The sequence below is a fragment of the Camelina sativa genome, chromosome 5 (assembly GCF_000633955.1).
Source record: "Camelina sativa cultivar DH55 chromosome 5, Cs, whole genome shotgun sequence".
NCBI lineage: Eukaryota > Viridiplantae > Streptophyta > Magnoliopsida > Brassicales > Brassicaceae > Camelina > Camelina sativa.
Genome location: NC_025689.1, coordinates 21,376,937 through 21,390,405, shown reverse-complemented (window position 1 = coordinate 21,390,405; position 13,469 = coordinate 21,376,937). Strand labels below are relative to the sequence as shown.

At 34.8% G+C, this 13,469-nt stretch overlaps 2 protein-coding genes across 2 annotated transcripts; both read right to left on the bottom strand.

Annotated features, from left to right (window-relative positions):
- Positions 797-2,210, bottom strand: LOC104789456 (importin subunit alpha-1-like). The gene has a single exon (XM_019245503.1). The coding sequence runs from the start codon at positions 2,208-2,210 to the stop codon at positions 1,140-1,142; it is 1,071 nt and encodes a 356-aa protein (XP_019101048.1). The 3' UTR covers positions 797-1,139.
- LOC104787335 (acyl carrier protein 3, chloroplastic-like) lies at positions 8,554-10,159 on the bottom strand. Its single transcript, XM_010512902.2, has 4 exons — positions 9,949-10,159; positions 9,386-9,484; positions 9,091-9,213; positions 8,554-8,875 (listed from the first exon to the last, which is right to left on the bottom strand). Exons 1-4 carry the CDS (start codon positions 10,000-10,002, stop codon positions 8,747-8,749), a joined length of 405 nt encoding a protein of 134 aa, XP_010511204.1. The 5' UTR covers positions 10,003-10,159; the 3' UTR covers positions 8,554-8,746.

Sequence of the window (13,469 nt, the reverse complement as noted above, 5' to 3'; positions counted from 1 at the left end):
AGCAAAGGAAAGAGAGCAGTCGTGGCTTGAGAAGAAAGTGTTTACTACTACTTCATGTATAACAATGTAAGTGTTTAATCTCTATTCTTTGTGGCTTCCCGAAGAGAAAAAATGTTCTATTCTTTTCAAAATTTGCGTAGACTGTCATGTATTTGTAACTATATATTTATTATATATATATATATATATATATATATATATATATATACACTACTTCTTTTGTTGTTATTAGTTAAAAAATATATCAATCTGTTCTTAACACTAGATATTTGACTTTGTTTTTCGCTTTTCTGCCTTGAGTCGTGATGTTAACGAGTAGACGCAGTCATATTTGCGTTTTCAGATGCACTTGTTTGTAAGGTTTATGGTTTCCACTGCATTTTTGCATTTAGGAATGTTTAACTTTTGTGTTATCGCTGTGGTTAGACTCATTTGTTCAACTTTATTGAAAGAAATCCATTACAAGTTTTATCGCAACGAGTTGACAACAAAAAACTACGATGTGGTAATTATTAAAATATACTGTCTAAATTTTAAACAAGTTTAAAGTCACCAAAAACAGAGTAAAAGAAAATAGATCAAAGCAAACTGGCATCTTATCATTACAGGAACAATCCTATATACAGTAGCTATATTTTTTTCTTTGAAAGATACTTTATTCCAATCCTATGCCCAAACTACGAGCTTCTTATTCCATTCCTTCAGTTGAAGTTGAATCCCTCAGGAGATTGTTGTGTTCCCTCATCTTCTTCAAGCCAGTATGTCTCCATAATTCTTAGAGCCTTGTCATAAATCTCACTGTTGTCATGATGGTTCTGAAGGTCCTCCATCTTGTCTAGCCCTCCTGCATCATCAATCAGCTCAGCGTAATGGTTCATGTCCCCTGTATTACCCAACTTCTTCTCTTCCTCTCCCACTTTCAAAATGTTTTCCAATGTTTTAAGGCAGAGAATTAGGATTTCTGGATCTAGACATCTTAGGAGATCGCATAACGGTTTTATACATCCTTGTTCTACAAGGTATTTGATCTGATCATGAGAACCTGAAGCTGCATTTGAAATAGCCCACGCAGCTTCTTTCTTAATGTCAAATTCAGCACATTGAAGCAGCTTGACCAAGGGTGCAATCAAATTAGCCTCTTATACAACTTGGATCTGTTCTTTGGTTCCCGCTGTGATGTTTGAAATCGTCCAACAAGTTTCCTTTTTAATGCTTTTCTTATAGTTTTGAGTTAGAAGGTTGGCAAGACAAGGCAGAGCACCACTATTGATCACAAACTGTGTTTGTAGATCATCTCCACGTACTATATTTCCAACGGTGCGAAGCGCAGGAGTTACCACTGATATAGAAGGATGGAGGAGAAGTTCAACAAGTCTTGGGACAACACCGGCATCGATGACAGTCTGGATTTTATCATTGGTCCCTTTAGGGATGTAAAAGAGAGCCCAACAAGCATCTGTCAAGACTTGTTCATCGGTAGAACGAATTAATCGTCCAAGGGCTTGAAGCGCCTCGGGATTCACCTGGCCACCACCACGACACAAGTTTGACAAGGTCCATGTGACTTGTCTAAGCATAGACAATTTGGTATGCTCATTAAGCTGATTGAGAAGCGGAGCAAGTATTCCACAGTTAAGAAGATAATCACGGCACTGCTTTGAATCACCAGCAACGTTACCTAACGCCCATACAGCTTGTTCACGGACATCATCATTGGGTGAAGCAAGAAGCTGGACAAAGATTGGAACAGCATTGTGTTCGATTACGACCTTTGTGTGATCCGATGTTCCAGATGCAATGTTTGTTAGAGCCCAAGCTGCCTCTAATTGAATCTTAGGGTTATCTTCTTTCTTAAGAAACTCAACTAACCGAGGCACGACTCCAGAGCCTATCACTTTATCGATTGGAGGACTTCTGCGGATAGATAGAAGCTTCCTGATCTGAGTAGTTGAATTAAGCTGCCAGTCAGGATTTTCCGACCAAACCCCAGCGACCATATCTTGCAAACTCTCCAACTTCATATCGTCGTCGACCAATCCCGAGAAATCATCAAGAGCTTCACGCCTCTTCTTCATCAGACTCTCCTCACGTTTGATTTTACGAACCTCAACCATGTTGTCTTCTCTCCTTCGTCGCCCCTCCTCCGCATCCACCACAACTTTGTAGTGGTTCCGTCGGGCCTCCGTCCTGGCGCTAGGTTTCAGCGACATGGTTCTGTCTCGAGAAGGAGATTCAATAAAGTGAATGAGAAAGAAAAATATTACTCGATCGATTTGCACACAGATAGACGTAACGTATTGAGATGTGATGTATATATAGATGGATCCTGCGGAAAAAAAAGTAAACCCTAGATATGTAAATTTGACTAACTAATTAAAAAAAAAAAGGGAACTTTCCAATACCTGATTAAAAAAAGGGAACTACTAATATGGAAATCTATTTTATAATGTTAATTATTTATACGCTAGGGATATATAGAAATCTATTTCATAATGATAATAATTTATACGCTAGTATATAGAAATCTAATTGCATATGTATTTTCATTATATCAGATTAGATATATTTTGTATATAATATATTCAGGAAAAATGAGAATTGTAATTTCTATGTACCTTTAAAAAACTAATAACTAAAAAAAATGTAAAATCTACTAAATTAATATACAGAAAAAGAACAAAATGTTTTTTAAAATGATTCCATATAAAGGATTTCAAAGATAAACAAGAAGATGAAATAAATTTAATTACTCACTAGCTAGATCTTGGTCCCTGGGGGCCGGGGTATGCTTTAAGAACATATAAAACTTTAAAAATTATTTATCTGTACTGGAAGGAAAAATAACATAATAATGTGCCTTTAGTATTTAAATTTATCATATCCATATATCAAATAGAAACATACTGAAATAAACTATGATCTATTGAAATGACTCAAATTATTTGTTGACAATTAAAAAGGAAAAAACCATTGAATGTTTTTTTTTTGGTAAGTAAAAAAAACCATCGAATGTTCGTGAAACAAGATGTGGTAACAAGTAAGAGATATTAGTCTAAATTTTCAGACAAAGATCGGGTTCTAAAACGGCATCACGTAAGGATTCAAAACGTTCTAAGACTCGTATGTCTATGAAGCCACTCTTTTTTTTTTCTTTTTTTTTTGGCTAAGAAAGTTAATATTATTATAAATTGAAAAGTTTGGCTTTTACAAAAATTAAGTCTATGGTTTTTGAAACCTTGGCAAGAAAAATAAAAACAAGGTTACAAAATTGGGAAATCACAAAATGAGTTCATTAGATCCATCTTGCATCAAGTTGCGGAATCGCTTTCGGAATCGCTTTCGGTGTTGATAAGATCGTGGCAAGAACGGAGCCAGAGGCTGCAGAGAAACCGGAGATGGTGGGAAGGATCACTCGTTCAAGAGCTAAGGAGATGGCCAAGAAAGCTCACTCACTCATAGTTGACGGGTCATTCAACCTACCGAGGATCCAAGTCTTCAACATATCCACCTTGAAAACTTCACCCGGTAATGATAACTAGATAACTTAGGTGTGAAGTTTGTACTCTTTTTCCCATAACTGAGTTTTGTCCCAATGGGTTTTCTCAGTATGGTTTTTAATGAGGCAAATGGATCACTACGTCGAGTTATCTAGAAGTCATTACCAATGGGGAATAATGTACTTCTGAACTAGTACAAGTGACTTCTGTACTACTACAGGTCACCTAGACGTTTTGCTGTTTTCTTATTTCCTTTAAACGTCTTGTTGTTTTATTTTGAACTTCCTGTTGCTTGGAGTGCCGAGCCCTAGGGTTAATTATAAAGCCCCAAAGCTACGCCTCTTTGTTCTTTAGCGAAGAAGTAGTATGAACAAGTATTGTTAAACTTTTTTTCTCTCAATTCGAATCCTTGAATGCGTTCTTGGATTCTAGGTTTCTATACACTTTGTGATTCAGAAACTCTTCACTTTGCTACCATCCATATAACCATCGAAACAATCCTCACCATCTCATCATTGTTTTATCACTCGATCATCACCATATCCACCCACATTATCATTCACGCACCATCACCATCGAATCTCATCACTATCCGTTTGTCTTCAGCCTTTCATCGGAGTTCCATCCTAGGGAGATCGTATTAGGTGTTATCAATCGTGCAATGATGATGTTTCTAACCTTCTTATGAATAATTTTGGAGATTGTAGTGAGAGGTACGAAGATTTGGTTGTGTACCAAGTTGTTGTGCTGCTTCCAAATGTGGTAGATCGATGTTTAGGCGACGAATTTCTGCAGGAGAGACGGTGCAGTGTTAGAAGAATGTCATAAAAATTCTAAATTATTTTTGTGTGGATGTTTAATCTATATATACATTTTGCAAGTACATTTAGGGGGTGTATTGAAACAATGATTTTGGAGAATTCTATGGGATTTAGAAAATTTGAAATTTTGATAGATTTTAAGGAAGTTGATATGATTTATGGTAAAATTCTTTCAAATCCCACCTAAAACCGTGAGATTTAGATTTCTGTATTTTTAACTAAACAAATCCTCTCAAATCCTCCAGAATTCCTAAAACTTATTAAAATCCAAATTCACAAACTGTTTTGAATAACATTGGATTTTAAAGTAGATTTTTAAATCATCAGTTCAATAACAGTGGATTTCATGAGACTTTTTAAAATTCATGATTGAATAACATAGTATTTGTAACTTTTATACAAATCACCTAAAATGTCAAGTTGAATACACCCCCCTTAGCAAATAAATCCTGAACTTGCCACCTATTTACAAGGATGCCATTGTATTAATTATTAAATATTAACTTGGTAATTAATTTAAATAATACTAAGAATGCGATTTTTGAAAAAAAAATTCCAAAAAATCTTTGTAATAAATAATTTATTAATTGCTAAAAATATCAGCTGAGATTTTCGATTTCCAAACATTAATTTCGATTATTTTACCTTAAGATATGTTAACAATCAAATTAAAGAAACAAATTTAAATACCAAAAGATATCATATCCCTACCATATTCCTTAAAAAACAAATTACAATGATTTACTCCCTAATTAGTTATTAAATCAGATTTTTTTGCTTGGAAATATTTATTTCTTCAACCTACTGTTCACCCTATAAATACTATACACCGAAACTCTGATTATATATCAGCAATCAGAACTACATAATTGGTAAACCCTCTTTTTCATGATTTTTTAGATCTGTATCAACATATGTTGACTCGTGAATCTGTCTCCAAATCTTGGAAATCTTTATAAGAAAAAAAAAAAGATAATGATGGAGAAACAATAGAGTGTTTATTATACTTTTTTTTTCTTTTTGGATTACAAAGCACTATCAATATTTTGTAATATCATATACTTGGAATTTTTATAATGTAGTTATTTTTTTTTTGTCATGGTGTTTATTTCAGTTCTCAAATATAAGGTTTTCTTATACAGTTAAAGTCATTATTATTTATTTTACTTTATTATTCTCAAATTATTTTATATTTTTTAGATAATAACTATAATTATTTATCTATATTAAAATTACATTTTAATTTGTTGACAATAAGAAACATCTCTAATTAAAAAATTCAGTAATTACAATTAAAATCTTTTATGGTTATAATTAATTAGTTTCCAAATTAGACAATTTATAACAAAAGATAGTTAATGTGATAACTAAAATCTCGCAATTAAAGCAAAATAAAAACGTGATTATGAATAATTATTTTATACTAGAATCTAATTAATTTAAGAAAACTCTACAAAAATCTAAATTATTTAATGTAATTTCGTTTAATGTCATATCTTCCTATAAATATTTACTTCAGATTTTTCTTTTATTATGGTAGTCTTATGATAACCAAATCGTTTTTTTTTCGTCTTATTGGCCATTTTAGCCAGATAGTCCTACTTAAAGAAAAGAAAAGTTATATTAAATAAAGAAAAATAATGTGAATTTAAGAAGAGATCGAGCTCTTTATAGGTGATAAACTTTCCATACAATTCAGATTGTTTGTATATTTTTCACTAATATTTTCAAGATAGTTAAGTTATTTTCTGAAACTGATATTTGGCAAAATCTTTTATCCTACAAAATCAATCATGATAAACAATATTATCTATATGTGCATACACAATCGAATATTTTCCCATTTAGTTATATAAAATAATTGTCCACGGGTCATTCTCTAAGTTTTGAAAATGATACATTGTATAATATTTCTCTATGTATTCTTTTGGTATATTTATCTATTTTATTTCACATATTATTATCCAACTAAAATTATACAATCTAAATAATCTATATATACATTTGGAGAAGGTAAACTGTTGATAATAAATTTAATTTTTAAAAAATTTGGGGTCCGAACTGATACAAATTGTTAAAAAAAAAAATTACTTCTCCAAATCAGCATAACTTAGGAAGAGAGTTTACCTTCTCCAAATCAGCATAAGTGCATAACTTAAGAAGAGAGATTTTATTAATAAATATACTCCTGCGGGGTTCGAGCTGACACAAATTGTTATAAAAAAATGTATATATAGATAAACTACTATATGTAAACAATGGAAATTATATATACACTACACAATGTATTGATGTAAAACTATAGTAGATTAAAAATACAAAATATATTATATACATATATAGTTAATATAATAATGAAATTTTATTTTGCATTTCTAAACAATCTAATACTCAATTATTTTTGATTAGAATAAAAATACACGAAATAATAAAAACATGTCATTTAAAACCCAAAATAATTAGTATAATTATAATATCCATGATTTTTTAACAAATTCAAAATTCTAATTTTATCCTGATTATCTAATTAATTATTTATTTTTAATATTAAATCTCTCAGTTTTTTTTGTAGGTTATCTGTTCATGAAACGATTGAATAATTGCTTGGTAACCGATATTTTTGTGTTGGAACCGTGGAGAGGAAACAACTTCGACAGCGTGAAACGCCGCCCAAGACATATCGACACCGTGAAGTGCGGCGAGCATGGGCGGAGCCAATATAGGATCATGTGGGTCAAATGACTCTGGTGAATTTTTAGGGGAAAAAATCAAATTAATCCTGTTAAAATAGCATAATTGATCCCTATAAAAAAATTTAACAACATAATTAACCTCTTAAAATTTTTTTTGACCCTGATAACTCATTTTCTAGCTCCGCCACTGGCGGCAACATAAGAGAGCTTGTGAAGAGAGGTGGATTTAGTTGAGAGATCTGTGATTTTGACTCATTCTCTACATTTTATTGCATTTTCATTACTCAAAATTATCCGTTACATTCCTTATCGTTTATTTCCCTTTTTGCCCTTTATATAGTCACAAAGAATTGTGGAAGTCAAATGTACTTTAAAAAATGACTTTCTATGGTATGCTCAGATCTTTCATCTATTCAAATAACTTTGACTAACATTATATTTCTTTGAATTAACCAAGTAATATAATGTTGAATTATTTGAATCAGGACATGCACTATACGGAAAATGTTAATATTTTTACCTAGAATAACATGTTGTTAGCAAATGTGGAAATCTCACTTACAGTAACCAAAAACAATATCGGAGGAAATTTAATACTTTACTAGACTAAGAGTCACATATATAATAAGATATTTTTGTGAAGAACTAGAAAACTATAAATCATCTCTATTTCTTCAATAAAAATATTAAATATATATATATATATATATATATATATATATATATATGGGTATCACAAAAACTTTCATTGCTTATTTTCTTGTAGTAACATTGACAGTTTCATTGTCCAAGAATGACTTTATAGCCTCTGCAGGTATGTGATTTCTCACAAAAATACATCTCTTTCTTTTACTATCATTTTAATATCAATAGTTGAACAGGATGTTATAGAAAAATAAAATTGATAATAGCCAGTAGTCTTGTACATTCAAGTGTGCAATTTATATATGTGTTTGTAAGATCTTCCATTAAAAAAATAGTTCCAACGTTGATATATGTCATTTATATAATCATATAACATATTTGTGTGGATTGTATACGTGTAGAAGATCCAGGGAACTGCATTTCTCAGTGTATTCGGCCCAGGTTTGGAAGTCAATGAATGTCTACCGGCTTGTCGAGCAAGAGGGTTGAGAGGTGGAGCATGTTATATTGTTTCTGTTTCTCCTCATAATGTTCAATGTTGTTGCCATAATGATGCTCCTCTAATGATTTAGCAATTTGAGTGTTAATTAAGTTTATTTACTTGAAGAGATGAATTTCCTATAGTTGTTTTTCAAAACCGTTTGAGCAACAAATCCAATGAAATAAAAACTATCGATTTAAATCAACCGTAAGCCACACTTCAGTTTGCTTTAGATAAATCGTAAAAGCATGATTGATCTACTCATATTAAGTTTTAAGTGTATCCCCAACAGAGATTGGAACACGACAAGTCTTCAATATTCTTGAGTTAAGCTAATTTTGAAAATGCATCATGTTACAAGAGGAATCAAACTTTGGCAGTTAAAAATTACCAGAGATAAATAAGCAGTAAGATACTTGATAACTTAGCAACGATAACTTGTAAGGTGGAATAAAAAGTTGTAGAAGAAATACAAAGTCTTGTAATAATTTCCCCAAAATAGAATAAGTCTCAACGGACACAATCGCTCTATAGCTAACGAAACAATAAGATGATACTGGGGTTTGGTTTTTCGTGTTTTCGTTGTTGCTAATGGGTAATAAACGAATTCTACTTGGCCTTTTCCAACAAGAGCTCCTCGATGAGCTCAGCTGCTTTCTCAACTGTGGTGATTGTCTGTGCTTTCTCCTCAGCCATTTCGATCCCAAACTCTTCCTCTAGTCCCATCACAATCTCCACCTGTGAAATCATACACATGAGAAAATGTCAAACGCATATATATATATATATATATATATATATATATATATATATATATTTCAAAGTTTTGCTTTTACAATGAACACAGCATATGCAAGCGACAAAGATGACAAAGGGGCATTGGTTATATAATGCATCAGGAGTTGGAACCAATGGTTGTTGTTAAAGCGGATGGAGGAAAGACAAAGAATTACCGTGTCGAGAGAATCAGCACCGAGATCAACAAATTTGGTGGCACCCTCAACTTTCTTGGTATCATCAAGAGAGAGTTGCTTCTTGACAATTGCACACACCTTGTCCACTGTCTCAGGTTTAGCCTGTGTTCAACAACCGATTAATCAATAATATATTGTTATCCGCAACCAAATCAAGCAACAAAAAACAAAACAAAACGCATTGCTGAAACTTCTAAAGTAACAGTTTTGTGATGTAAAAGGTGAATCGGAAAGCATCATATTATATATGTATGAGAGAAGAAGAGAGTCTTACAGCGCAGGAAACGGTCAAGCGGGAAGGAAGCTGACGAATCTTAAAAGAAAGATTGCTTCTTCCAAAGGCATTGCATTCTATCGGATTTACCGCAATCGCCTGCCATCAATCATCATTCCACAAATCTCTTTCAATCAGTACAATGCAAAACAAAACTCGCAAAAGCAATCAAATAAAACCAAAAAAAATAGCAAAACAATCTGCGAGAACCGAAGCTCCTCAGTTGCTTGAATTACCAAACAAATAGTTAAACAGAAGCAACTAAGAACTAATCGCTGCATTCTAACAATGTTCACAAGTGTGCCGTTAACGATCAGATCGACCAGACTAAAACTTCCAGTGAAAAATTCTTAGAAGATAACTATTCCAATTACAAATGATCGAGCAAAGCAGCCATTTCAACAGATCAAAGTCGGACTAGAGCTGGGCAAACGATTCTGGAATTAGATCTACCATATAACTAGATCGAGATCCGTATCATAAAAGGCAAAGGAAACAATCAGATCTGTTCACACGATTAGATGAATCAAAAGAGGATATTAGAGGGAAGAAGAGAAATAGACCAGTTGGCGAGGACGAGCTTGCAGGGAAGTGGAAGCAGCAATGGAAGAAGCCATCGATTTATGAAGAGATCGGAGGCTGTTGGAGCGAAGAGATGTGGAGGTACAGTGAGAGTGATGAACCCAAGTGGGAGAGAGTTTTCTTTTTTTTTTATATATACTTAGAGAAAATAAATGAAACGTTTCTGAGATTCCAATGAAAGTGAACACAAAGATAGAAAGACAGGTGGGGGTGGGTGCTCTGGCAGATATATGTAGATGCAGCTTGGAAAATGATGTTAATTATATTTTTTTTTTCAAGTTAATTATATTTTCTAAGTCTAATTAATTATACTTAAAATTAATGAGTTCTTTTTGAAATTTTAAGATATTCAATATTCAAATATGAAAAATATTTAATAATTATAGTTAAAAAAATAAAAACTTGTGTTTCTATTTCACTAGATAAGGATCACATGAAGTGCGAGTACTAAAATCATTGAAGAAAATAAATACTAAACCTAAACAATTTTTAAAAATTATAAAAAGAAATTTTATTTTTTGAAGTAAATATATAAATAATTTTAGTTAGAGAAAAAATCATATTTGTATTTATCTTCATACATTTATATATATTTTTCTATTTTTAATATATTAAAACAATTATTACAATAATATAAAGCTAAATTATACCCTACCAAAATTATATTTGTATTTACCTTCATACACTAATTTATATTTTTATTATATTATATTATAACAATTATTACAATAATCTAAAGCTAAATTATACTCTACCAAAATTTTTGCCAAATACTCATCATTACAAATATTATTATTGTCAAATTTCAAAGACGTTTCACAACTTATTACAAATTATTTTACATGTAAAAAATTCATCAACAACCATCCCAATTAAAAAAAAACGTTTTTTCTCTCTAGCGGCGATGGCGATAGCTCTAGGGTTTTGAGCCCGACCATGAGTCCTTTGGGTGTTGTCTGGTTGGGATTTGGTCTTCATGGGGTTCGATTGGTTCTCATTGTGGTAGATTCCAGTTTCCAATTTTTGGGTATTTTCTCAGGGATCTATTTGAGTTATTGGAGGGTGATTTGGCGATTTGGGTCTTTGTAGAGATTGCGGTGCCTCTCTGATCTAATTCAAGATCTCGCTTTATGGAGTTTACTCGGTTCTATACTCACGGAGGACGAGTTTTATTTGCTGCTGTTGAGGTTTTGGAAACAAGGGGATTTCAGGGGATTTCGATTGGGGGATTTGAGTATATTGGATCTTAATGAGGTCGGATTTGCGAGGTGGTCTCTACACGAATCTTGGATTCGTGCAGTATCTTTCTGGGTTTTTGATTTGGAGAAGATAATCTCTCCGTTGGCTTTATTGGGTCATTTGGGTTTGGTGGTTTCACGGGATTCACTGAGCTATGATTGGGGGATCATTGTTGCGGTGATGGTGGTTGGATTGGGAAAAGTTCTGTTCTCGGGGTTCATGGAATTGTTTTGGATCTTCGAGTGGATTTGCTGGATACGTTTGGCAGATTTATCAGGTTCTTTTGGTTTAATGACTCTTCTGTTTGGAGGTTGTTATGGAAAGGAATTATTGGGTTTGTGTTTGTTGTTTACTTCGTGGTACGATGGGATCAGGTCACAGGTTATGGGGATCGCGTGGTTTTAATGATAGGGCTCTCGTTATTTCAGCGAGTTTGTGTTATCTCTTGGGGATACGATTAGTGTGGGACTTGCCACAATTACGGACCGGGTTACATAGTTTTTATTGGTTGAGATTTGGGTTTAAAGATGGGAGATTCTTCTGTCTGTTGTCTGTAATGGATTTGGTTTCCTCTTTTGTGAGAATCAGGCTTATACGGGAGTTGAATCAGTTGATTCTGTCTTTAATGGGTAATCACTTTGGTGGGTTTGGTTGGTTCTTTTCTCAGTATATAAAGGAGTGGAGAATTCCCGAGTTGAAACACAATTCATTCTTCTCTATTTCCTTACATCTTTCTGCGGTTGTTCTGCTTTGGTTTTTCTATTGTTGGAGAGGGTGGGCGATGATGTCACAAGCAGGGCTCATGGGAAAGGGTTTGGCTGGTTCATCGGAAGGCGAGGTCAAGCCAAGGCGCAGAATCAAGATATCTTATTTTGATAACTCAGCGCTTATTGCTGGCTATTCCAAAACGGTGGTTGGGAGGTGTTTTAACCCAAAGCTGCAAGAGATGAAGTCTCTTTTGGTCGTCTTGCCACGCATATGGCAGGTGGAGGGGAGAGTTGCTGGTACGGATCTCGGATCAGGCAAGTTTCAATTTGATTTCGACGAGGAGGCAGACATTATCGAGGTTCTATCTAAGGAGCCTTATCACTTTGATTCATGGATGGTGTCTTTGGTGAGGTGGACACCAGTGGTGGACCCCAATTATCCATCATCTCTGAAATTTTGGGTCCGGGTTTCTAATGTTCCAATACAGTTTTGGGCTGAACCTACTTTTAGGGATATCGGGTCGGATTTGGGGGTGGTAGAGGCGGTTGATGCTGACAGAGGGAGGGTGCAAGTGACAATAGATGGGCTCAAGCCTCTCTGTTTTGAGACGGACATCGAGTTCTTTAACAGACAAGTCACGGTGGTGAAACTTTTTTATGAGAGGTTGCACGGTTGGTGTAAGAAGTGTAATAGTTTGTGCCATGCTGAGGATGTCTGTCCTCTGGCGAAGGGGAAGGGTGTGTCTCGTAGCAGCTCTCCCTCGGAGGAGCCGCTAGAATCGGATCAGTATATGAGTTACAAGGGGGCGGTCCTGGCTGATGCGAGAAGGGGTTCATCTTCTGGTAGTCACCCTAGGAGTCACCACCATGGGGTTCAATATGGGGGTTCTAAATCCAGGACAGATCCTCCCTCAGGGTCTTCAACACGCAGAAAGGGTTCGTCTAAGGGGTCTGCTGGTTCGGGTTATCCGCAGGAGCATAAGGGAAGGCAAGATCTTTCTCGGGGACAGTCTCGTCAGAAGTTTGTCCCGGTTATGCCACCGGTTCTGGAGGAGGAAGGGGAGGCAGAGGTGAGCCATTCAAAACAGAAATCAGCTAAAAAGGCGTTATTTCAGGATCCTCCAGTTGAGGAAGGGGCCATGAGTGGCACTGGTATGGAGGAGGGCCTTTGCGAAGAAGGACAGATTGTGGATGCACCAACTGGGGCGGTGGAGACTGTGGTTTTGGGCTCAGAGTCTGTTCATCCTGACATGGTTACGGTCGGTGGCAATGTAGTACAGGAGGAAATTGTTGAGGTGCAGGAGGGTTTGATGCCCGGTGGTTCTACTGCAGTTTTGGGCGAGGAGGCTGCCTCGCAAAAGGACCTGGGTGAGGATATCTCGTTTGTGCAGGGTTCTTCTACTGGATTTTTGGTGCTGCAAGTTTCTGTTGATCCTGTCACGGAACCCATGGTGGTGGAAAAGGCTGCTGGGGAGTTTTTTGGCATAGAGGAAGATGATTTGCTGGCTGAGGAGGGGGAGGACAAAGAACGGGTGGTCTCGGAGGCTGCAGGTGAT

Excerpts from the sequence above, each read along its gene's own strand:
- LOC104789456 (XM_019245503.1), bottom strand. The coding sequence starts at position 2,210 with ATGTCGCTGAAACCTAGCGCCAGGACGGAGGCCCGACGGAACCACTAC.
- LOC104787335 (XM_010512902.2), bottom strand. The coding sequence starts at position 10,002 with ATGGCTTCTTCCATTGCTGCTTCCACTTCCCTGCAAGCTCGTCCTCGC. Across the intron at positions 9,214-9,385 it reads GCTTGACCGTTTCCTGCGCT|GCTAAACCTGAGACAGTGGA; the intron begins GTAAGACTCTCT and ends TGTTGAACACAG. Across the intron at positions 8,876-9,090 it reads GTGCTGATTCTCTCGACACG|GTGGAGATTGTGATGGGACT; the intron begins GTAATTCTTTGT and ends ATGATTTCACAG.